The 22,833-nt window shown below is 37.9% G+C and overlaps 1 protein-coding gene across 2 annotated transcripts; it reads right to left on the bottom strand.

Moving 5' to 3' along the window:
• Window positions 1-8,829: 8,829 nt before the first annotated feature.
• LOC117394187 (very-long-chain (3R)-3-hydroxyacyl-CoA dehydratase 1-like) lies at window positions 8,830-19,212 on the bottom strand. Of its 2 annotated transcripts, none has more exons than XM_033992254.3 (7): window positions 18,976-19,212; window positions 13,617-13,734; window positions 13,035-13,053; window positions 12,842-12,930; window positions 11,615-11,730; window positions 9,917-10,095; window positions 8,830-9,238 (listed from the first exon to the last, which is right to left on the bottom strand). In XM_033992254.3, exons 1-7 carry the CDS (start codon window positions 19,089-19,091, stop codon window positions 9,156-9,158), a joined length of 720 nt encoding a protein of 239 aa, XP_033848145.1. In that variant the 5' UTR covers window positions 19,092-19,212; the 3' UTR covers window positions 8,830-9,155. The 2 variants fall into 2 exon arrangements, with proteins under 2 accessions (XP_033848145.1, XP_033848143.1); XM_033992252.3 differs by having other exon boundaries at window positions 11,615-11,736; window positions 18,976-19,211.
• Window positions 19,213-22,833: the final 3,621 nt, after the last annotated feature.

Genomic DNA, 22,833 nt, shown 5'->3' with positions numbered 1-22,833 from the left:
TATTCCAGTACAGCCACTTACCTTGTGTCTAAATGTTAGCAGGTTGTTTGTATGCTTCACTTCCTGCAAAACTGCAAACTACCACCTATTTCTGCTCATCCTGATTCCTGAAATGATGTGCTAACCAAAGTTTTTAAATCCATTTTTTGTTACCTATTGTATGATACAGATTCTTGTTTTGAAGATCTTGTATTTTATACACTCATTTAACTTACTGATGAGTCAGGACAATTACTGCACCAGCTTCCAAGTTTCTGGCACACATTTAACCATGGCTCCTAACTCACACTCCATGCATCGTGGAAACACAGGAGCATGAAGAACACTTGTTTGGCACTAAAGCTTCATTGACTGTTTATATAGAGAGCTGCTTTAGAGAATTATTTATTCTGTATACTTTTTGGATGTGCCTATCTGGACTGTATTTCACACTGCCTGTAAGTGTAACCAAATGGTTATTAAGATATAAGAAAACCACCCATTCAAGCTAAGTTTACTTACAGCTGTTCACCACAGGCAACTTTGCTGTCTGCTGTGCCTGTAATGTTATGGCACATATCAAACTTCAAGTTTTAAAAATTTGCCAAGCAGCCACCCTCCAAAAACAAGTAACGCTATCAAACTTCACTCTTTGGACATTATCCATGGCAATTGAGGCTATAGAAAAGAATACCAGCCATGCTGTGTCCCATTCAGAGCAAGATAAAAGTTACCATGGTAATGTACTGTGCTTGGGAGGTATTTGAAATTCAAAAAATGCTAAGTGTTTAGTTTTTTTTTCTGACATATGGCTTAGAAGGAAGAACAAAATAAAAAGCATCTTTTTTTCTGTAGGATGACTATTTGTTTAAAGTCATCAATTGCTCATTTGAATAATCTGGCCTGGAACACTGGAAAGTAAACTGAAATGGATTAGTACATCAAACATCTATTTATCATATGCATTTTTCAAAGTTCCTCTTTAAATTATACTGGTGTATACACCGAGCATAAACTCCCTTTCCCAAATCTAATTTGAATCTAAACGTGTGAGAGAAACTCCCTTCCGTATTGAAACAATGGAACCAAATTAAGCAAGGTAGAAAGCAGGTCTGGTGACATCAGGTGGCCATATGATGCAATTACAGTTTATTTAAAAAAAAGATATATCAAATCTGATGTTTTCGTTTTTAGTTATAATGTAACTATAATGTCATTTATCCAACACACAAGCCTCAAAAATATATTGATAACTCCCTGCACATGATATTAACCTTCTGAGCCACTTATATCTGTCTGGAAATAATATTGTTGCCAACTGCACTACAGAAAATCCGGTCCATCTGGCCCATACACGTATTTTACCTGGCCTCTCCCTCTCCTAGACTAGGGGACCACAGGCACAAACAAAAATAGATATAATAAGTTGTAGTCTACTGACCTACGCCACCTAGTGTTTAAAGCAGGTACTAGGAACCTGTGATTTACTTCCAAAGAACACCACTCATACCCCTTTCCCTTCACCTTCAGGTTCATATAAATTCATTAGAGCAGCTGTTACCCCACCCCACCAGGCAGCAGGCACACACAAAATATTAAAAAGTAGTTCAGTTTATTATACAATGTTCAGAGAAACTAATTATAAAATAAAAGTTAAAACTGTGGGGGGGTTGCTCCCTCGGCTAGCTAGGAGCCAAAGTAAAGAAATAGAGAAATGTGTAAAAGGTAAAAGGGGTTACTCCCTCTGTGGGCTAGGAGTTAAAGTAACAAAGGGAAACAAAAAATAAACTGTCCAAAAAATGTTATAAAAAAAGGGCACAATATAATCAAATCCAAAACAAACAAACAGGAAAACACCATAAAAAAGGGAAGAGGTAGTTCGCTGTGTACATCAGTCTAGCGCCCTCCTGTGTCGACCAACAGAACACCACAGTCCCACCACTGTGAGGGCACTGTGTACAGGGAACAGAGTGCCCTGGACTGGATGGAGATCATTCATTCCCAGGGTTAGACGGAAGTTGGCCATCTAGAAAGGGGGTGGAGCTATGGTACACTAAATCATCAACCCAGAAGGTAAACAATGTGGCAGCCACGGATTGGATGAGCAGTTCTTGCAATCGTTAACCAAGAGAGTGTAGCGAGGTGATCTGTTCCTTTGTATGGAAGAACGTAAAATATATTGTGAGTGTTTTGTTTGTTTTGTCGTGTCTAAAATCTACTTGTTTGTTATTATAGACGGCTAACACGATCCTGAGCTGTCGCTACAGGCCAGCACAAACCCAGACAACACTGCACCCTGAGCACGATTAACTGTATTTGCACCACGACTGCTATGGCTAGAAAGGTTGCAGTGTTTTCGGCACAGTGCAAGATTGACAGTTGGAAGTTTGTCTGTTTGTTGGGAAGTTTGTCTGGTTGATTTGAAATTTGCATGTCCGTACAGCCTTTCGTATTAATTAATTGACAACTTAATTAATGAATTATTAGATGAATTAACAAATACGTTTATGAATTACTGTATGAATTAACAAATTTATGGATGAACTGCTGGACAAATTGACCAATTCACGAATTGACAAACAAATTGACAAATTCACGAATTGACAAACGAATTGACAAACGAATTGACAAACGAATTGACAAACAAATTGACAAACTAACGGCTGGTTAGTTTTGGCACAAATGGCGCTCCATATGCTAATGTGCAAGTTTTTTGGAACCCTCTGTTTGCCACGCTGTTACTTTCAGCAACCAGTAGATGGTGGTATTTTGTTATTTTCATCATATTTTTCACCACTGGGTACCAAAATATTGCTCCAACTCAGAATGTTCACGATTTTCTGAATGGAAATAAAACTGCTCATTAAAGTATTAATAGGTATGGGAACACACTGGCACTACTCATTTTAGGAGCCTGTAGGTTGCTTTCATAAAACCATTGTATTGCTATATAAGGAACTGAATTTGAATTTAATGTGATGACTGTGAAAAATGTATTTGTTTTTTAATCAGAAGTTTTACTTGAAAAGACACATACTCGTTATCACTGTAAAAGAGATAACTTCAGCCAAGTATTAGCTATTGTGAAAATATTAAATTAAAGGGTCTAGCCGGGCAATGTGCACGACTCCTATAATCCTGTAAATCCACTTAAAATTAGATTTTAAGCAAGTGTTCCAATACTCAGTAGCATCATGGGTATGATTCATTTTGCATAACTTCAGATACTTTAAGTTGCTTGCAAAGAAAAACAAAACCTTTTTTGTGTCCATAATGTTAGTGCTAATGAATATATGGTGTCATTTGAAGTGGTTTTTAAAACCTAAAAAGTAATGAATAAAACTAAGGTTTAGAATTTTAGAAAAGAAAACTATGAATGTATGAAAAATAGACTAACAGAAGTAGATTGGAGTGAAATAGAGAACACATCCACAGAAAAAGGATGGCTGTTTTGTAAAAATGTAGTACTAGAGGCGCAAAACAATTACATCCCACAAGTAGACAAATCTAAATCTAAAACAAAATGGCCAAAATGGTTTAACAGATAAAAAAAAATAAAAAAAAATTCCACGAAGAAACCAAGATCATGCAACAGTCTCTTGACACAGGGGTTGTACCAACAGACTGGAGAACTGCAAAAGTAATACCGATCCACAAAAAGGGAGACAAAACCGAACCAGGTAACTACAGACCAATAAGCCTGATTTCTATTATATGTAAACTTATGGGAACTATAATAAGATCAAAAATGGAAAATTACCTATATGGTACCAGTATCCTGGGAGACAGTCAGCATGGTTTTAGGAAAGGGAGATCATGTCTAACTAACATGCTTAATTTTTTTGAGGATGCAACATCGAAAATGGATAATTGCAAAGCATATGACATGGTTTATTTAGATTTCCAGAAAGCTTTTGACATACTGAACGCAGTAGGGATTCAAGGAAATGTATGCACATGGATCAGGGAGTGGTTAACACATAGAAAACAGAAAGTACTGATTAGAGGAGAAACCTCAAAATGGAGTGAGGTAACCAGTGGAGTACCACAGGGATCAGTATTAGGTCCTCTGCTATTCCTAATCTACATTAATGATTTAGATTCTGGTATATTAAGCAAACTCGTTAAATTTGCAGATGACACAAAAATAGGAGGAGTGGCAAACACTTTTGAAGCAGCAAAGGTCATTCAAAATGATCTAGACAGCATTCAGAACTGGGCAGACAGATAGAGAAAAGTGTAAAGTATTGCATGCAGGCAATAAAAATGTGCATTATAAATATCATATGGGAGATACTGAAATTGAAGAAGGGAACTATGAAAAAGACATAGGAGTTCATGTTGACTCAGAAATGTCTTCATCTAGACAATGTGGGGAAGCTATAAAAAAGGCCAACAAGATGCTCGGATATATTGTGAAAAGTGTTGAATTTAAATCAAGGGAAGTAATGTTAAAACTTTACAATGCATTAGTAAGACCTCACCTAGAATATTGTGTTCAGTTCTGGTCACCTTGTTACAAAAAGGATATTGCTGCTCTAGAAAGAGTGCAAAGAAGAGCAACCAGAATTTTCCCTAGTCTTTAGAGCAGCAGTGTGGCGTAGTGGTTAGGGCTCTGGACTCTTGACCGGAGGGTTGTGGGTTCAATCCCATGTGGGGACACTGCTGCTGTACCCTTGAGCAAGGTACTTTACCTAGATTGCTCCAGTAAAAACCCAACTGTATAAATGGGTAATTGTATGTAAAAAGAATGTGATATATTGTAACAATTGTAAGTCGCCCTGGATAAGGGTGTCTGCTAAGAAATAAATAATAATAATAAATAAATAATAATGTGGGGAAGCTATAAAAAAGACCAGCAAGATGCTCGGATATATTGTGAGGAGTGTTGAATTTAAATCAAGGGAAGTAATGTTAAAACTTTACAATGCATTAGTAAGACCTCACCTAGAATATTGTGTTCAGTTCTGGTCACCTCGTTACAAAAAGGATATTGCTGCTCTAGAAAGAGTGCAAAGAAGAGCAACCAGAATTATCCCGGGTTTAAAAGGCATATTCATATGCAGACAGGCTAGAAGAATTGAATCTATTCAGTCTTGAACAAAGAAGACTACGCGGCGATCTGATTCAAGCATTCAAAATCCTAAAAGGTATAGACAATGTCGACCCAGGGGACTTCATTGACCTGAAAAAAGAAACAAGGACCATTGATTCAAGTGTGCATTGTGCACAGCCACAGCACTGAAGCAGAGCACACAACAGCCACAGCTCTTGACTCAGCACAGCACTGAAGCAGAGCACACAACAGTCACAGCTCTGGACTCAGCACAGCACTGAAGCAGAGCACACAGCAGCCACAGCTCTGAACCCAGCACAGCACTGAAGCAGAGCACACAACAGCCACAACTCTGAACCCAGCACAGCACTGAAGCAGAGCACACAACAGCCACAGCTCTGAACCCAGCACAGCACTGAAGCAGAGCACACAACAGTCACAGCTCTGGACTCAGCACAGCACTGAAGCAGAGCACACAGCAGCCACAGCTCTGAACCCAGCACAGCACTGAAGCAGAACACACAACAGCCACAACTCTGAACCCAGCACAGCACTAAAGCAGAGCACACAACAGCCACAGCTCTGAACCCAGCACAGCACGAAGCAGAGCACACAACAGCCACAGCTCTGAACCCAGCACAACTGAAGCAGAGCACACAACAGCCACAGCTCTGAACCCAGCACAGCACTGAAGCAGAGCACACAACAGCCACAGCTCTGAACCCAGCACGGCACGGTACTGTTGTGTGAAGAATAAAAGGTATACAATTTATAAATGTGTAAATATATAGCATAGATTATTTAAAGATTTAACCAAAACCTAAATGCAATCTTTCTCACAAAATCTCTTTTGAACTGGGGAAGGTTTGGAGACCTGTTCTCAGGCCAGGATGCCTGCTTGTCTCTTGGGGGGTCTTAATTATAAACAAATTTTAAAGATTTGATTAAAATCTAGTCAAGACCAGTTTTCAACTGGTTTTGATGCTTAAAAAAAAAAAAATTGATCCAATCAACATGTGATTCTTTTGAAATACTGTACTACATTCATACAGACCTACCGACAACACTTCACTTGTGTATTGAAGAGGTCAACTATGTTAAATCTACAGTAATAGTGCCATCTGGTGGATAATGAAATTCCCAAAATGTTCATAATTACACAGCCTTCACACTTTCCTATTGGAATTCACTGAATCTTGCCTCAAGCAGCTCCTTCAACTGCCATGTAGGCACAGATTATTTACATTTGCAAGATGGATAAAGTCGTTGTTCATTATTTAAATATTACACCATCACAATAACTAACATATTTTTTGCTCACCTCTACTGCTTCATTCACAGTATCAAACCTATTTTTTTTTTCACCTTGTCCTATGAATGTCTTACTCTTCCTAGGAAAAATCCATTTTACCTTTTTTGAATTCCAGTGCATTTAACATTAAATATATTTGTCATCTGCGTCATAACTCGCTTTAACATTGTACATTTAACAAGTTTCACATGCATTCCAAATCTGGAAAGTACAAAAAACAAAATTCCCAATTAAGTTAATAAAGAGGATCGCCGCATCAATTAAGGTCTAGGATTCAATTTCGGTGTGCTTAACACATCTTAATGATCGCACATTTTAAAACATGCTTCATCAATGTGGCAGGCTCAAATTTCTTGTTAAGGGACACACAGCCATTTACAGATGTTACCATTACTTTTAAGGGTCAACTACCTTATTAATTGAGTTGTTAATTGTGAAACTAACATTTTGCTGGATGTTCATGGCTGGACATTACTAACATATTAAAAAAAAAACAATGAATACCACTCAAGACCAAACGTTTCTGTATTTATACCTGTGATTACTGCTTGGTAGAATAAACAGAGTAAACATGTTAATGTGTGGAGCTATTTATGTAACTTTTTAGTGTAACTAATTATAATCGCAAGTACTGTAATTGCAATTTCACCAAACAATGCTGCTGTCATTGTTATTATAATTAGAATTGACAACAGGTTCACATTGCCATTAAGGCTGTGCTTCGTTCCCTTTTTGATTCTGATATTAGGTTAAGAACATAAGAACATAAGAACATAAGAAAGTTTACAAACGAGAGAAGGCCATTCAGCCCATCTTGCTCGTTTGGTTGTTAGTAGCTTATTGATCCCAGAATCTCATCAAGCAGCTTCTTGAAGGATCCCAGGGTGTCAGCTTCAACAACATTACTGGGGAGTTGGTTCCAGACCTTCACAATTCTCTGTGTAAAAAAGTGCCTCCTATTTTCTGTTCTGAATGCCCCTTTATCTAATCTCCATTTATGACCCCTGGTCCTTTTTTCTTTTTTCAAGTCAAAGAAGTCCCCCGGGTTGACAATGTCTATACCTTTTAGGATTTTGAATGTTTGAATCAGATCGGCGCGTAGTCTTCTTTATTCAAGACTGAATAGATTCAATTCTTTTAGCCTGTCTGCATATGAATATGCCTTTTAAACCCGGGATAATTCTGGTTGCTCTTCTTTGCACTCTTTCTAGAGCAGCAATATCCTTTTTGTAACGAGGTGACCAGAACTGAACACAATATTCTAGGTGAGGTCTTACTAATGCATTGTAGAGTTTTAACATTACTTCCCTTGATTTAAATTCAACACTTCTCACAATATATCCAAGCATCTTGTTGGCCTTTTTTATAGCTTCCCCACATTGTCTAGATGAAGACATTTCTGAGTCAACATAAACTCCTAGGTCTGTTTCATAGTTCCCTTCTTCAATTTCACTGTCTCCCATATGATATTTATAATGCACATTTTTATTGCCCGCATGCAATACTTTACACTTTTCTCTATTAAATTTCATTTGCCATGTGTCTGCCCAATTTTGAATGCTGTCTAGATCATTTTGAATGACCTTTGCTGCTTCAACAGTGTCTGCCACACCTCCTATTTTTGTGTCGTCTGCAAATTTAACGAGTTTGCTTACTATATCAGAGTCTAAGATCAGCAATGTGTGAACCAGGGCTGTCTAGTGAACATCTACTGTGATCTAATGTTCACACATCTAATGTTTTCTTTGCATTGTTTTCAATCCACGGGGCTGGCTTTGCTGGCATAGCACAAGTCTACTGTGAAAAGGATTTGTCAACTAGAGCTGGAGAGCTATGGGTGAGCTCAGGTCAAAAAAGAGAATACAAATACATGCATAAATGCAGTAAGAACCACTCACAATGGTTAGAATCACCGTAAGAAGGTAACAGAGTGGTACATTTAATACTGCCATGGAGTCTAAATAATAAAGTAAACAGCTTTTGAAGCCTATACTAGTGTACTCAAATTTAGGCTCTAATATTGCCTTTTTTTAAAATAAAGAGGGAGATATTTTAGCTGCACTTAATTTGGAAATGATTTTAGTTTTATTCAAAAAAGCACCTTTGTTTCAAGACATATTTTTCAAAACACACAATACATTGTAGCTTGGAGCAGTTCCATTATTCAGTTGTTTTTTCTGGTTTTCTAGTTTTAAAAGGGGTAATATGTAAACATATTTCAAGATAAGACCCACATGCTATACATATACTGTATAGAAAACACAATGTAGTTTATTTATTTATTTATTTGGTATAATCATGAACCATTACATGTTTGCATTTTAAATGTGTTTAAATATCCAAAGTTTGAAGATATGTACCATAGTGAACCATCTGTGGTACATTCAGTTAATAAAGCGGATATTTGAAAATTCAGTCCAATTGAATCAATAGGCCTCACATTTTATTATAAATTGGTTCTCATCACTGGCTCTGAAATGCCTTTTATTTTATTTTTTTTTTTAAGAATATCTATCGAGCTACAGGAGCAAAACTGTTAAAATGGTTGCAACAGAAGAAATATCATAACAGAAAGTTGTAATGGTAGCTCCAAACTTTTCCCACAAAATACCCAAGTTTCAGGCTGATCATTTTCACACACGGAACCCTCTGTTTAAAGAATCAATGACGGAATCCATGGTATTTCATGCACAGCTGTTTATTTTAGTTACATGAATGTTACTTGAGCTCCTAACGTAGATCACATTTTTTTAATGCTTTGCTGTACAGGTTATCCTGAGAACAAGCGCGGTGGGGTTCGTAGATGCACTAATCCTCCTTTTCAACCATCACCTCCCCGTGAAGCACCTTCCTCCTCTGACGCAGCATGTGGAAAAACAGCTGTGGAAACACTTCAACAGAAAATAAAGACGGAGACTATGTTAGACAGCATCTGAAAACACGTTAACTGCAGCTCGTTACATCATAGTGTAGTGTGCACGGGGGGAAGGCAGCAGCAGGGCTGGTAGGTGATGTAATCACACACTAAGACATAAGCCCGATATACGCTCCTTGCAATGGAGCCAGCGCTTTTGTACAGCGGTATCGGTGCTATGCTTTAGTGTGAGCGGTCCCAGGTTTGCGCCCGCCCTCCATCTGTGTGTGGATTGCCTCGCCCTGTGTGATGTGCCTGCCTGCGGGAACTGAGGTTCACTTCAATATATTGCATTAACCCAAACTCTCATGGCTGTTTGTATGTTCATAACATAACACAGATGCATGAACAGCAAAGGGAATGCCTTTTTTTACTACAATATGCAGTTTATTTAATTAACCAGTGAGTTCCACTGTACCATCGTAAAACTTTTTAAAACTGTAAACCCCTTTATAAACAAAACTAATGTACTGGGTGTGCAGTGCATTGCGCCATTAGCAATACGTTAACCATGGACATCACAAGATTAGCTAAAATTAACAGCATGCAAGTAAAAGGTGGTTTACAGCATTTTTCAAGGCGCAGTTTACAACCCACACTGTAATTGCTCCTTTTTGTAAAATACTGGTTTATAATTCTGAATGTTTTTACTCACATGGTATATATGAGAGCATGACAATGATCAGGCAAATGTAGTAGTCGAAGGAGACGTTGTACTTGTTGGGAAGCCTCACTGAGAGCATGCCAGATTTACGAACATACGGCAGGGCAGCATAAATGGTCAAAAGTTCACCGGCCACGCCAACTGGGTACAATACAATGAACAAGTTGTATCTGTAGAGGAAAAACAAAATCAATATAGAAATAAATTAACAATACAATTAGACAATAAAGGGGAAATGTGTAAAACCCTGAGATTTAAAAATGCAAACTGATTCAAGCATAAGGAATTGCTGTTTGTAAAACAGCATAGCAGGAGCCATGAAATGTACAAAGTGCATTCCATGACCAAAACAGACAGCAGCAGCTGAACATGAAACACTCCCAAGGGCTGCTGTGCTTCCGCAGTCTGAAGTACCCTGGTCTGAAGTCAAGCAAGAAGCTTTTGGATGAACAGTTTGACATACCAACAACTAACACAGGTGAGGTGTGGGGGAGGCAGTACAGTTATCAAAAAACAAATCCTGCAAGAGGATGCAAAAAAGAACAAACATCTTTCACTGCTACTCTTTGAAGTTGATCATAAAAGGGAAGTTCACACTGGACGCGACGCGCAGCTGCCTCCTTGTGTGTCACAATGTGTCGTCACTGACCCCTGTTCACACCAAATGCGGGAAGGGGAAAAGTAGGTGGATGGTCTGCTGTGATGTCATGCATGGATGTACTGAATGCAGGTTTCCACAAGCGGCACAGATGACAGAATTGGCAATTTTTTTTTTTTTTTTAAGTTAAAACCTGTACTATAATTACATGTATCAGAAAACTGACTCTCTCTTTTATTATTTAAGTAGAATTATAATTTTTTTAACTGGGTCATTTAGTTGATTTGTTGTGGTATTAAGCGTTTTTTCTGTTAGTCATTAACATTTTACAAGATTTGTGTAGCAACTATCTTCTGTCGCTGCTTCAGCTTTTAAAAACATAAATCAAAAACATTTTCCAAAATTAACGGGGGGAAAACAGTTTTTTAGCTGATGAAGGTCAATGAGATCCAAAACATGTTCATGTCTGTTTGCCTGTTTGTTCGAAATAAAATAAAACGTTTAATTTGAACAGCTCTGGATGTTCGGACACATACAACATCAGCTTTTCTTCCTCCATCTTGTTTGTTCGATTTATGAGTGAGGGCTGTCTTCTCTTGGGGAAAGGTGCCTCCTACTTTTACCTGATTGGCTGCTGGTAGGATACGTCAAGAAGCGAAAGTTGAAAAATGTGTATCTATTGTACATCGCCCCTAGTGCCGCCTTCTGTGTGAATGCCTTGATTGAAAACAATACCTTGCCTGGCGCCGCACTGCGTCCAGTGTGAACGTCACTTAAGATGTGTAAAACAGTTGACAAATAAACAAACAATGAAACACTTACAATAACCACTATACATAGCTATCCATGCTCAAGGAAACCATGCATTTGTGGCATTCTCATAATTGATAACTACTACGTACTACCACCCCTTACCCCACTATATTATATATTTTACTGACATGATACATATTGTAATACATACTGCCTGCATTCCAATGCTTTGCTTCCCTGGGATCTTAACTTGCAGGTTAACCCACAGGTTCCTTCCCACTGTGAGTAGAGCATGCAAAACCACAGCATTTCAACCACAGCAACGCAAGCATCTCCACCTGGCCCATTTAATGAAGTACGGCAAATGATTGAGCAGGCTGAATGTGTAGAAGGAATATCTTGTAATCTCTGTCACCGTCCACGCGACGAGGAAAAGAACAACACTCTCTTCATTCTGGATCTTTCAAAAAAAGTTCATTACAAACAGAAGGGGAAAAAAAACAATACATTTTCTTAAAGGGTACATAAGGACCTTTTTATTTTATTGTGTTACATGTTCCCATGTGTTGCTACAACTGTTTACGTAAGGTGTGTGTATTGTTTTAATTTTTTTTTTTTACATTTTGACCACTTTTTAAACTTTTAAATTGCATTCACAAATGTAACAGACAGAGTTACCAGTGAGCAGGAGGATGATGGGAAATGTAGGTCTATGCGGGTACATGGGAAGCCATCTTGAGGCAGGGAATGCAATTTAACACACACACCTTTACGTAAACAGTTGTAGCAACACATGTGAACATGTAACACAATAAAATAAAAAGGTCCTTATGTACCCTTTAAGTTTTGGAACAATGGGAGCCTTCCCTCACCCTTGGGTGACCAGATAGTCACACTACAAGACAGACTAGAAATAACCTGGAGTGACTAGAAATAACCAACAGTGGTGCAACTGAAGTATAATCCAGCCTTTATTATTATTATTACTTGTTTATTTAGCAGACGCCTTTATGAAGGCGACTTACAGAGACTAGGGTGTGTGAACTATGCATCAGCTGCAGAGTCACAATTACAACAATGTCTCTCCTGAAAGACGGAGCACAAGGAGGTTAAGTGACTTGCTCAAGGTCACACAGTGAGTCAGTGAGTGAGCCGGGATTTGAACCAGGGACCTCCTGGTTACAAGCCCTTTTCTTTAACCACCAGACCGCATAGCCTCCTTTACATGATGACAGAGCAGGTTTACACATGGGAGATGGTATTTAGATAAGCCTGTGCTTAGATCATTGAAGACCCCGATGTATCCTTATGGTATAAACCAGCAGCAGTTGCAATATATATATTAAACACCTTGCCTCTATTTCAGTGCAATGGCATAATAGTTTTCTTTGGGCTTAATGTTTAACATCAGCAAATTCCGGTTTAGCCCGTGCCATCAAAAGTAAATGTGATACTCTCAGTATGTGATTCATCTCATACATGGAATAATAAATAAACACTGTAACAGAAATAGTATGTGTCAGGCAAATTTGGCAATCTGTTAGTATATATCATTTCTTACCCACCTGCTTAATGCTATGAGTGACAAACCACACCATGAAGATTCTTGAACACACTTGGACCCCAGTCACAATCACAGAGGTACGCACCATTCCTTTATATAAACAAAGAAAATAGTTTGCCCCCCATGTTATTTCAACCACATACACTGTAGCATTGAAAACAGATCTCATTAGACACTGAGAATTAAATACTCACCAAATGCACAATGGAAAATCTGAAAAAAAAAACAAAAAAAAAAACAATATTTACAGTTAGGTGTAAAACTAGTTCTAAAAACTAAGAACATGGTACAAAATAGTTTTAATGAGTTTGAGAAAGAAAAATACAGGTTCAGACAATACCGGTATACTGTATTTGATTGTAGAAAAAAGGAAATGGCAATGTGGAGGACCTTTTTTTACTACTTCTACATATAATAATAATAATAATAATATTAATAATATAATAATAACAACATACATCCCCAGCCACAGCTTTAAATCCAAATTGTGTACCATGAACAAGATCCATGACATGCATACAATATGTATGGAGGAAAAGATACAGTGAATCTCTAGATTATGACAGAGCCTCAATACCTCATTATAAAGAATAAGATCACACATTTTTAGCACAATTGGATAAAATTGGATATACAGATTGCCTGTATGTTGTTAAAATCCCTGGGTAATAAACATGACTTTGATCAAAACTGAAGATTTTGGCTAAAACATGAAAGCACATATTCTGTAGTAATAATCTATTTAGAGAATACAGGCAGGCAGTGTCACTCCTCACCTCAAGCAATGCAAATGTCTGAAAAAACTTGAGTGTCCTTGATATGCTTTTGTACAGACCCTTGTGTGTCCCTTTTTGTATATAAAACCGGATCATAGCCACAGCCAACACCATCCACCTGGAGTGAAAGAGGGAGAGAACAAAAAGCAGATGTCAGACAATTATATTTGTATGTGACCAATGCTCAGTGTTAATGTTATCCACTCATTGATTACTACTGCATTAGTGTCACTTTCCTACTGTAGTCAGAAACTCATCTCCATCTCTGTCAAACTGGACCCAAATGTGATGAAGGTATTCCTTGGTGACTAAAGCTATTTATCCTGTTGAAATGCAAGGACTGGCCCATGTTGAGGACGGAGACCAGTATGGTTTAATGGATCTTATCAATTCTCTTCTTGGCATTCACTGTACCCTCAAGAGTGTGTAACTGTGTCCACGGTCCAGTAATAATGCCTCTCCAGACCAGATTTCTACTCAGCACATCTTGCTGTATCACTCTGATCTGCGCCTCCACATCTTTCTGTAGAAACCCCTATTAGGCTACCTGCTTGAACTGAGATGAATTAAGAACATCCACAGTCAGAACTGAAACTAACATTCGCTCCTGAAACACAGTAACTAGGTAAGCAATTCTAACTATGCAATAGTTTTGCAGTGGCAAGTTCAACCTACAGTATACTGAAGCAAGAAGAATCTTATTAGAAGGGAGACAAGAAGAAGCCTGGACTGTGGTTTAATTTCTCTGAAAACGCTTTGGTTTATATTGAAACTTGCCGGAGAAAGACTGTCTTTCACCATATGAAACCCAATGCCAATAACACAGTATGCATTTACAAGCATTTAATACTAGTCCCGTTTTATTTATTTTTTATTGTTATTATTAATCACGAAAGTTGCATAATACAAGACTGGCAAACAATTATGGGTTTACAGCATACAACACTATACAGGTATGTAATCTCCCTGCGAGTTACCCGGCATTGTACTTAGTCTGTCTGCAACACAAAATCATCTTAAATGGGACACTGTTTTATGTTGACATTTTTCAAATGTTTGTAGATGACAGAAAACAGAAGTTTGCAAAATTCAAATGAAAATCAAGAACAAATATGAAAAGTATGAAATTCATAAAAAAAAACTCCCTCTCCATAAGAAGCCACCATACAAATGTGTATCAGCTGCACAAATGTGTATCAGCTGCATCTGACTACAACACAAATATTACAGTGTATTCTGATATTTACTGTATTTAGTTCTATAATTCTCAGTGAAAGAGGAATAAATATGTCAACTACATTTTTATGTAAACCAGGTAGGTCTTCACTCCAGTGAAATCCAAGTTTACACTGTAAACTTTGCAGAGCCACCAGTGAAAACCATCAAGTTAACAGCTTTAAACTATTTGTTAATATCATTACAAATACATATACCTGCTATCACTTTATCTCCACACTACAAAAAAGAAACATACTTAAAACCATAACATAAGATGTCAGCACACGATACTTTAAGTACGGTACACACTGGATACCAAGCTCTGAAGCAGGGCTGTGGCAGCTATTTGAATTTACAACTTTCCATCAATAAACAAAATGCTAAGACCTTCTTGATATCTATTGTGCTGCTTTGGGGACACCTTCCCTCGCAATGAGGAAGCACAGCAACGTATCCTAGTGGGAGGAAAATAGAAAGCAACAGTATCCATTACTCTACTAAGCCAGGAACAATCGATAACATGTTATGGGTTTGAGACGTCCTATGATGCAAAGAGTATCACCAACAATACAGATTCACTGTCTGTGCAGCAGGTATTAGGATACCACCTGACCTGGTGGTATGAAAAGCATGACAACTGTATTTTATGAAAACAGTTCATAAAAGCCTGAAACAAAGTTCTAGTTATCTACAGGTTTTACAACTTTATGACATGTTTCTCATTCCAGATCTCTGATCTCTTCTTGGCAGATATCTTAATGCCTGCTTATAAAGGGCTATTGTTCCATGATGCAAGCTATTATAAAGAAATTGTCTGAGAATCATTTACAGTACGATTTCCATAAACTCTTGTGCTATACAGTTAAAGAGTAAATAGCCTGAAATATCACATTTTCCGTGTCATGTACTGGTAATGTACAAAAAGATGATCCTCTCAATAACCTGTTCTAAATAATGCTCTTGCCAAGATACCTATAACTATATAATGTCAAAATGTACCATGAATTATGAAGGAATTATTTCATTTATATCGACTGAGGTGTGCTCACAGAATTCTGAGGGGAAGCTTCCATGACACCTGCAGTCACTGCGTCTGACTGTAGCCAGTTCCATTGTCACTCACTTTTTATGAATACAGTAGTCTCCGCATATAGGAACACCTCCTAAGAGAACACTTTGCCTAAGAGAACACCCTTGTGGTGAAACTGATTTTTCCCATTGTTAATGCTCTGGCTAAAGGTACAGGAACTTTGATTAAAAGAATACCTTCTTGGCACTGATAGCGATTCGTTCATAATGGCTACAGTACTGTTTTGTAAAACAGAACCACCGCCATATCATTCAATTGCTTTGTATTCTGATTTCCACGAGTGCTAAGAAATGCAGTTTTCAGTTTTCAATTTTACATACAGTATTTTGGAGAATACAATGCTAATGTATTAGAAAAATCATCCATATCACAGTAGTGGCAAGACTTTTCAGCACAGAAATCACTGGCTTGCTATTAGTCTGATAGTGATGACTTTCAAGGAATGACCCTTGTGCCTGCTTCCAGTTTACAGCTCTTCAAAAGACCCATTTAAACTCAAACACTTAATTTCTATGAAAATAACTCTGGAACTGGCTTTCTACAAATGGTGGTCCTGCTGCACTAAACAGAGGACAAAAACACATTAGCAATGACAAGATATAACTCCGTTTTTCTGACATTGATTCTGTTTGCAGAACAATAAGTAATTCTGTTTGCAGAATATTAGGCCCTAGTGCTTACTCAAATCGTAAAATACCCGGAAGGCAATTATGGGAAAAAAATTGGTTAATTTACACCTGGTATACAAATGAGTCAATTTAACATTTAATAATGTTTTTGTGTTTTTCTCAGATATTTACATTTGTTACCTAACAATCAGACCAAATGTATGTAATTATGTGTTCATGATTAACCAGCCATTTAAAAAAATCTGATACAATAATTTAAAACATTTTTTTTTGTAAAATAACACAAGATAAAGGCAGTTTTTAAATAAGCAATGCCTGCAGGGGTGCATCAAAAGAGAAAATGTTAGGATTATTATTGAATTGTTTATTTTAAAGGTATGTTCATAAATAAGTCACAGAGCAAGGACAAATTAGCCTTCATTACTTCAATAAAGATGCATGAACTATTTTAATTCTCACAAGTAGACTGGTATCCCAAAATGTTTTCCTTTTTGTAGGAAAGCAGTACAATTGGGGACGGGGAGTTTGTTGCCAGATAACCTCGGTTCTTTCTCTCTGAATTCTCTTTAAAAACATTAAGTATTTTAATGAGCAATCTGTCTCACACGTTTAGTGGTACCCTATATATGATACATTTACTTCCAATGCTTTTAAAAAAAAATCAACACAAACAATCTAAACCGACGCATTGATGATTAGAGCCCTTGAGGGCTGGGCTTAATTCCTTTTTTTAAATACAATTCCTTTTTAAAAAGGAATTGGAAATGCAATTGTAATTGGAAAAAAGGAATTGACCCCAACCCATGGTTTCTGCTCGTGTTTTTTCTCGATTTGTAGGACCACCACTCTTGTCATTTCAACGCTACAGTACTTAACCTGCTCTTTCCAAACAGTGCATTGATGTATATCAAACTGATTAGCAATCACTTAAAATACAAATAGTCTTATTGCTAAGATTGTTTTAAAGGTTCAAGATATAACACATACTAGAAAATGGGCAATAAACTGAATGTAGTTCAATGAGCTAATGCAATTAAACAATAATCACACACCTCTCACATTTGTTGTGAACACATGCTGCACAACTGTTAGAAAAACTGTTGTTTGACTGGCAGTCTAAGGTTGTAAAAAGTAATAAAATAAGTACTGCCTTTGTTTGTTACATATACATTATAATATATATTTAATGCAAAAAACAGATGCTTTAACTAAACAGCTGAAATAAATAAATTGTCAGGTGTCATGTTAAATTATTTTTCTAACTATAGTGTTAACCTGTGCAGAAATGTACTGCTGTGTAGATCAAGAAATCCTTCCTTTTTGTCTTCACACTAATTGTTTCAAAGGTAAAAGGTGAATTATTTTCACTCTCTGTGATTTGCCATGCTTATATGGTGCTTTACTTAACTTTGCTATGCTTGAACTAAGTAAACGTTTTACTGACAAGGGTGCATACTGCACATTCTAATAATGTTCAGTACAATAAAGCAGAATGAATACTTCAACCTCAAGTAATACAAAAACATACAAAGTTGGAATAAAAATATCAACTGTATTGCAACAAGATTTAGATATTCGATGTGGTCCCAATATTTATCAGACCTTCACAAATTCTGGCTGTGTCAACTGCACAATCGTTGGTCAATAAAATAAAAAGTTCATAATTAAGGGAATGGACTGCGTTCGTCTATGACTTCAAAACTGTTTTATTATATATTTATTTCTTAGCAGACGCCCTTATCCAGGGCAGGTTTTGCATTCAACATAGTAAATAAAGTTAGTTTAATGAAGAGGGGTCAATTTTTCTCTATAGATATCATTTGTAATGAAACATACGTAGATCGACACAATAATTTTTAAAATGTCATTCATGCTCCATTGTTTGTAACATGTTGACAAGTTTCTGAAGACCGTCTTTAATATCTTTAAGTTTATATAAATTAAAACATTGTACACTATTTTCGCCAATACTCCGCAATAGCTCTCTGCTCGTTAACTTTGGTCACTGGAGCACATTTTGCAGTAAATAAAAATCTGCCTATTTAAGCATTTTAGTCTCCCAAAACGGAGCTAGGGTGTCACTGGTGTGGAAGTCTATACTTAACAACACAAGTCAACTGTAGAGTCGATGACGCTGCCATCGTATAATCGACCGTATTAGGAAAAGCTATACCTGCTTCAACAGGCACTATGAACTTTTTATACTATTTCAGCATAAATAACACTACAGTTTCAATCATAACTATCCACACCAAAAATGGTATTAAACCTTTTTTTAGTTTTAAACCTTTAAAAAGATACAGTCACTCCAATACCGTTAAGTGTGCTGTGTAACCAAAATAGCTCAACTTTGCAGAAGTGTGGTCCTAAAACAGAAACCCAGCAGTAAACTCTAAGCCAGCTATACCCACATTTTACTTACCCGGCTGTCATGGCAATGTTATAAACGGTTAGCCATGCTGTGACAAAAGGACGTTTGGTTTTCTTCCTGTTGTTTTCCTTGTCCTCCGCGGAGCCGTCCTCTTCACTGGACGCCATGGCACCGGAGACAGGGTGGGAAAGCCAGAGAAAAGCAGAGCACAGCTGACAGCTGGAGCCTGGAGCGGTGGACTTGCAGGGTCACCATCCATGCAGCAAGCACAGCGCTTCTCTCGCGGGATCACTGACAGCAGTTCGGTTCAGATATGCCAAGAGAGTCTTATCACCAGAAGAGGGGACGTGTGTTCATTCATGAGTGCATTCATGATCATTAGCTTCTTTATTAATAAAAAAAACGCACTCTTAAAAAATGTGTAGTACCATTTTCACTACTATCCTAATCATTGTATGTTACAGTTAATCCGGTAGTACTGTACCTAATAATACCAATTCTATATAGAATATTAAGATATTCGTTTTAAATGGCATGCAGTACATTATTAAGCAAATGTAAACCACTGGTTCAACACTAGACTTTAACTTGAAAGACATTAATTACTGCGCTCAGTTATTAATGGCTTGATTCAAACACATCAGTTTTTTCTGTTCTGGGTGTTCATGGAGAGATTGTGACAACCCCAAATTGATAGCATCACCCGTTTCCATTAACTTCGGTGGGGTTTTGCTTGTCACTGTAAAAAATGTCAGGTTAAATGCTTAAAGTACAACCACTGTCAACCAACTCTGCAGTCTACAGACACAGGTATGGGTACTATTGATAAAACGAAGTTTCATGATTTCCATTACACAAGAGTAGATGTTAAAACTTCATGCTGATTTGAACTCGGCTCTCGCCAAGATAAGCACCAACTAAGACGTAGCTTTACAGTAAGCTAATGTGATCCATAGGTGTCTCCATCCATTTGCGCTTCCTTCAATATGATGATGTAGATATCCTTCTGTCTGGTGTTGATGGCTGAAGTGTAATGCTGGCTCCAGGGATCAGCTTATTTTGCCTCCCTAGCGCACCAGCACACACAACGGCTGCGATGCTGGCTCCGGGGATCAACCACAGTGCGGTCTCCCCAGCGCATCAGCATGACAACCGTCTGGATTGAGCAAAGTAGGGTACATCTCTAGGGTCTTCAAGTGGGCACCTTCCATCCTTGGTGTTTCGTCGACTAGCCCACGACACCTCAAGAGGGCTCGACAGTGATTCTGGAGTCCCAGAATCACCCCCTCCGTCCCCCACTCAACTCAGCCCAGCTTACTTACCTGTACATCAGCGTTTCTTTCTTTCTATTGGCTTGAGATCCCCAGCCAGAATCTTTCCGTCTCAACCACAGCCAGTTGCTGCTCCTCTCTGCTGCTTCAGATAAGTTCTTCACTGTGCGACGCAACTCTTGGCCACTGAATCCGACGTCTCTGAGAAACCGGGTTGTAGAGTGTGCCACAAATCCTCGACAAACCACCTCCACTGGGTAAACCCAGACTCTCCATCCTCGCTGTTCCGGTTCAGTTGCTGGTTGAGCATACCGCAGTTTCTTCCTCTCATACGCCTCATCTACAGCATCCTCCCATGCCACTGTTAACTCTACCAGGTGAACAAGGCGTGCTGATCCAGACCACAAGACAATATCTGGTCGAAGGTTAGTGGTGGCAATCTCAGATGGAAAAATAAGCCATTGACCAACATCTGCCAGCATTTTCCAGTCACTAGCAGCTTCCAGTTGTCCTGGGCGAGGATTGGTTTTAACACCTTTTCTTGGTGGTTGCTCTCCTGGGCGGAGGAATGTTGTCTTTTGTGTGTAATGTTTTGATGGAACAGGTGGCAACTTATTGGTCATGTTACGCTTGTCTTCCAATGCTAAGGCCAACCATCGCAGCACCTGGTCATGGCGCCAAGTAAACCATCCTTGGCTAAAAGCCACCTTACATCCTGTCAAAATGTGCCCTAATATTGCAGGTGATGAACACAAAGGACATGAGGGATCCTCTCCTACCCAGAGGTTTAGGTTCTGTGGTGATGGGAGAACATCATATGTTGACCTGATGAGGAAACTGATCCTACTCTGTTCCACTGACCATAGGTCTTGCCAGCCAATCTTGCGTTGTTCCACACTCTCCCATCTCATCCATTCTCCCTAACATAAGCTAATTAAATAATTAGAATGAAATAATTCCATACATGAAGTGTACTTTTTGTTTTCCACAGTAGCTATCGCGTGATTTAAATGAAGCGCATGCAATGGCAAATTGCTATTTTCATTTTAAAAATAAGTGATATACTGTATTAATGTGTAAGGTGGAGGCTGCTCACAGTTTACATGCCTTACTGTGTTGTCTGTTAAACCTGGTGAGTGAAATGTTCTAATTAAAGTCATTTTGTTGAAAAACAACTAATACTAAAACTACTCAAAACAACAAATGAACTACTTCTTTTTTAAACTAAGACATTTCTTGCTAGTTTTAAAACCGTTACAATTTTTTTTTTTTTTTTTTTTTTTTTTTTAACCACCATACAACGGGGCAGCAGTGTGGAGTAGTGGTTAGGGCTCTAGACTCTTGACTGGAGGGTTGTTGGTTCAATCCCAGGTGGGGGACGCTGCCGTACCCCTGGATTGCTCCAGTTTAAAAAAAAAAAAAAAAAAACCTGTATAAATGGGTAATTCTATGTAAAAATAATGTGATATCTTGTAACAATTGTAAGTCGCCCTGGATAAGGGCATCTGTTAAGAAAGAAATAAAAATAAAATAATAAGAATATGCACCTGTTCCTCACATCACCCATAGGGTTCTCTTTGTAGTGTTTAAAATCCCTCAAGGATTTCCAAGTAATTACTGAACTTTAGCTGGTGCTTGATTCCATACAGTATCCAACCCAGGGAACAGAAGAAAGTTACAGGCGTTGGTAGTTTTCTGTTGAGGAATCTATATCATGTTGCTAATAATATACAAGAACATGGTCCTAGTAGCATGCATTAGCTGAAGTTTAGCATCTACAGGTTTGCAATGCCCTGGTCTGTGAGTGGGAAGATCAGGTACGTTTTTAATTCCTGTTACACTGTAGGTGAATTTGTGTCTCATCAATTGGAATGCTGGTGCACTATTTGCAGCGGATGAGTGGGGTGGTGGGGTATCCTGCTTCCTTTATCATTTTGGACAATGATAAATCCGACATCAACTATTAAAATTGCACTTTGAATCAATAAAATAAAAAGAAAACACCAATATTGGTTAATTTAAAATTACATAATTTGCAACTTAAATTAAGAACTCATCCATAAATGCATACAATCATATGTTGATAATGACAAACGTCATTTTTTTGACATCACCCAGCAGTGATCTTACATATACATTTTATTTTGAGGGTTGTACACTGACTGTCGCGGGTTTGCGGGTTGTAATAATGTCAATTAACCGCAAACTGCGGGTCACTTGGCTGGTCTGTGTCCTGATTGGAGTCAAATTGTTTGGAAAACTACGCTCTTAAAAAAAAAATCTATACGGCATTTGAGAATGCGATACTAACGCTGGGTAAACAGTTTTTAAAACACGGTATTTCTCCCTTTAAATTACACACTATTTTGCGTCTGTGGCTGCTCAGACAAATTACATCGACACCAGATCATCATTGCCTGTGGTTCTCTGCTGGACCAGACATTAGGTTATGTTGCCAGTCTGACCAGGTCGCCTGAAAAAAAAAAAAAAAAAAAAAGCTTAAAAATGTATGTGATTTAAACAATAAAGACAAATTCTATGTCCTGAATATTAAACACAAATCGAGTTAATTTAAAGCAACTACACATTACTCTATAATGAAAAGCACGCTTTCAACGAGTTGTTCTCCAATTATTTT

Source organism: Acipenser ruthenus, chromosome 3 (assembly GCF_902713425.1).
Source record: "Acipenser ruthenus chromosome 3, fAciRut3.2 maternal haplotype, whole genome shotgun sequence".
NCBI lineage: Eukaryota > Metazoa > Chordata > Actinopteri > Acipenseriformes > Acipenseridae > Acipenser > Acipenser ruthenus.
This window is presented reverse-complemented; position numbering and strand designations above follow the sequence as displayed.

What these genes read in the sequence shown, in the direction of transcription:
- LOC117394187 (XM_033992252.3), bottom strand. Translation starts at nt 19,091, where the DNA reads ATGGCGTCCAGTGAAGAGGACGGCTCCGCGGAGGACAAGGAAAACAAC. An exon ending in AACATTGCCATGACAGCCGG is followed by an intron (nt 13,735 to 18,975) that starts GTAAGTAAAATG and finishes CTTTCACTCCAG; the next exon opens with GTGGATGGTGTTGGCTGTGG. An exon ending in TCACTCATAGCATTAAGCAG is followed by an intron (nt 11,737 to 12,841) that starts GTGGGTAAGAAA and finishes TTTTTTTGAAAG; the next exon opens with ATCCAGAATGAAGAGAGTGT.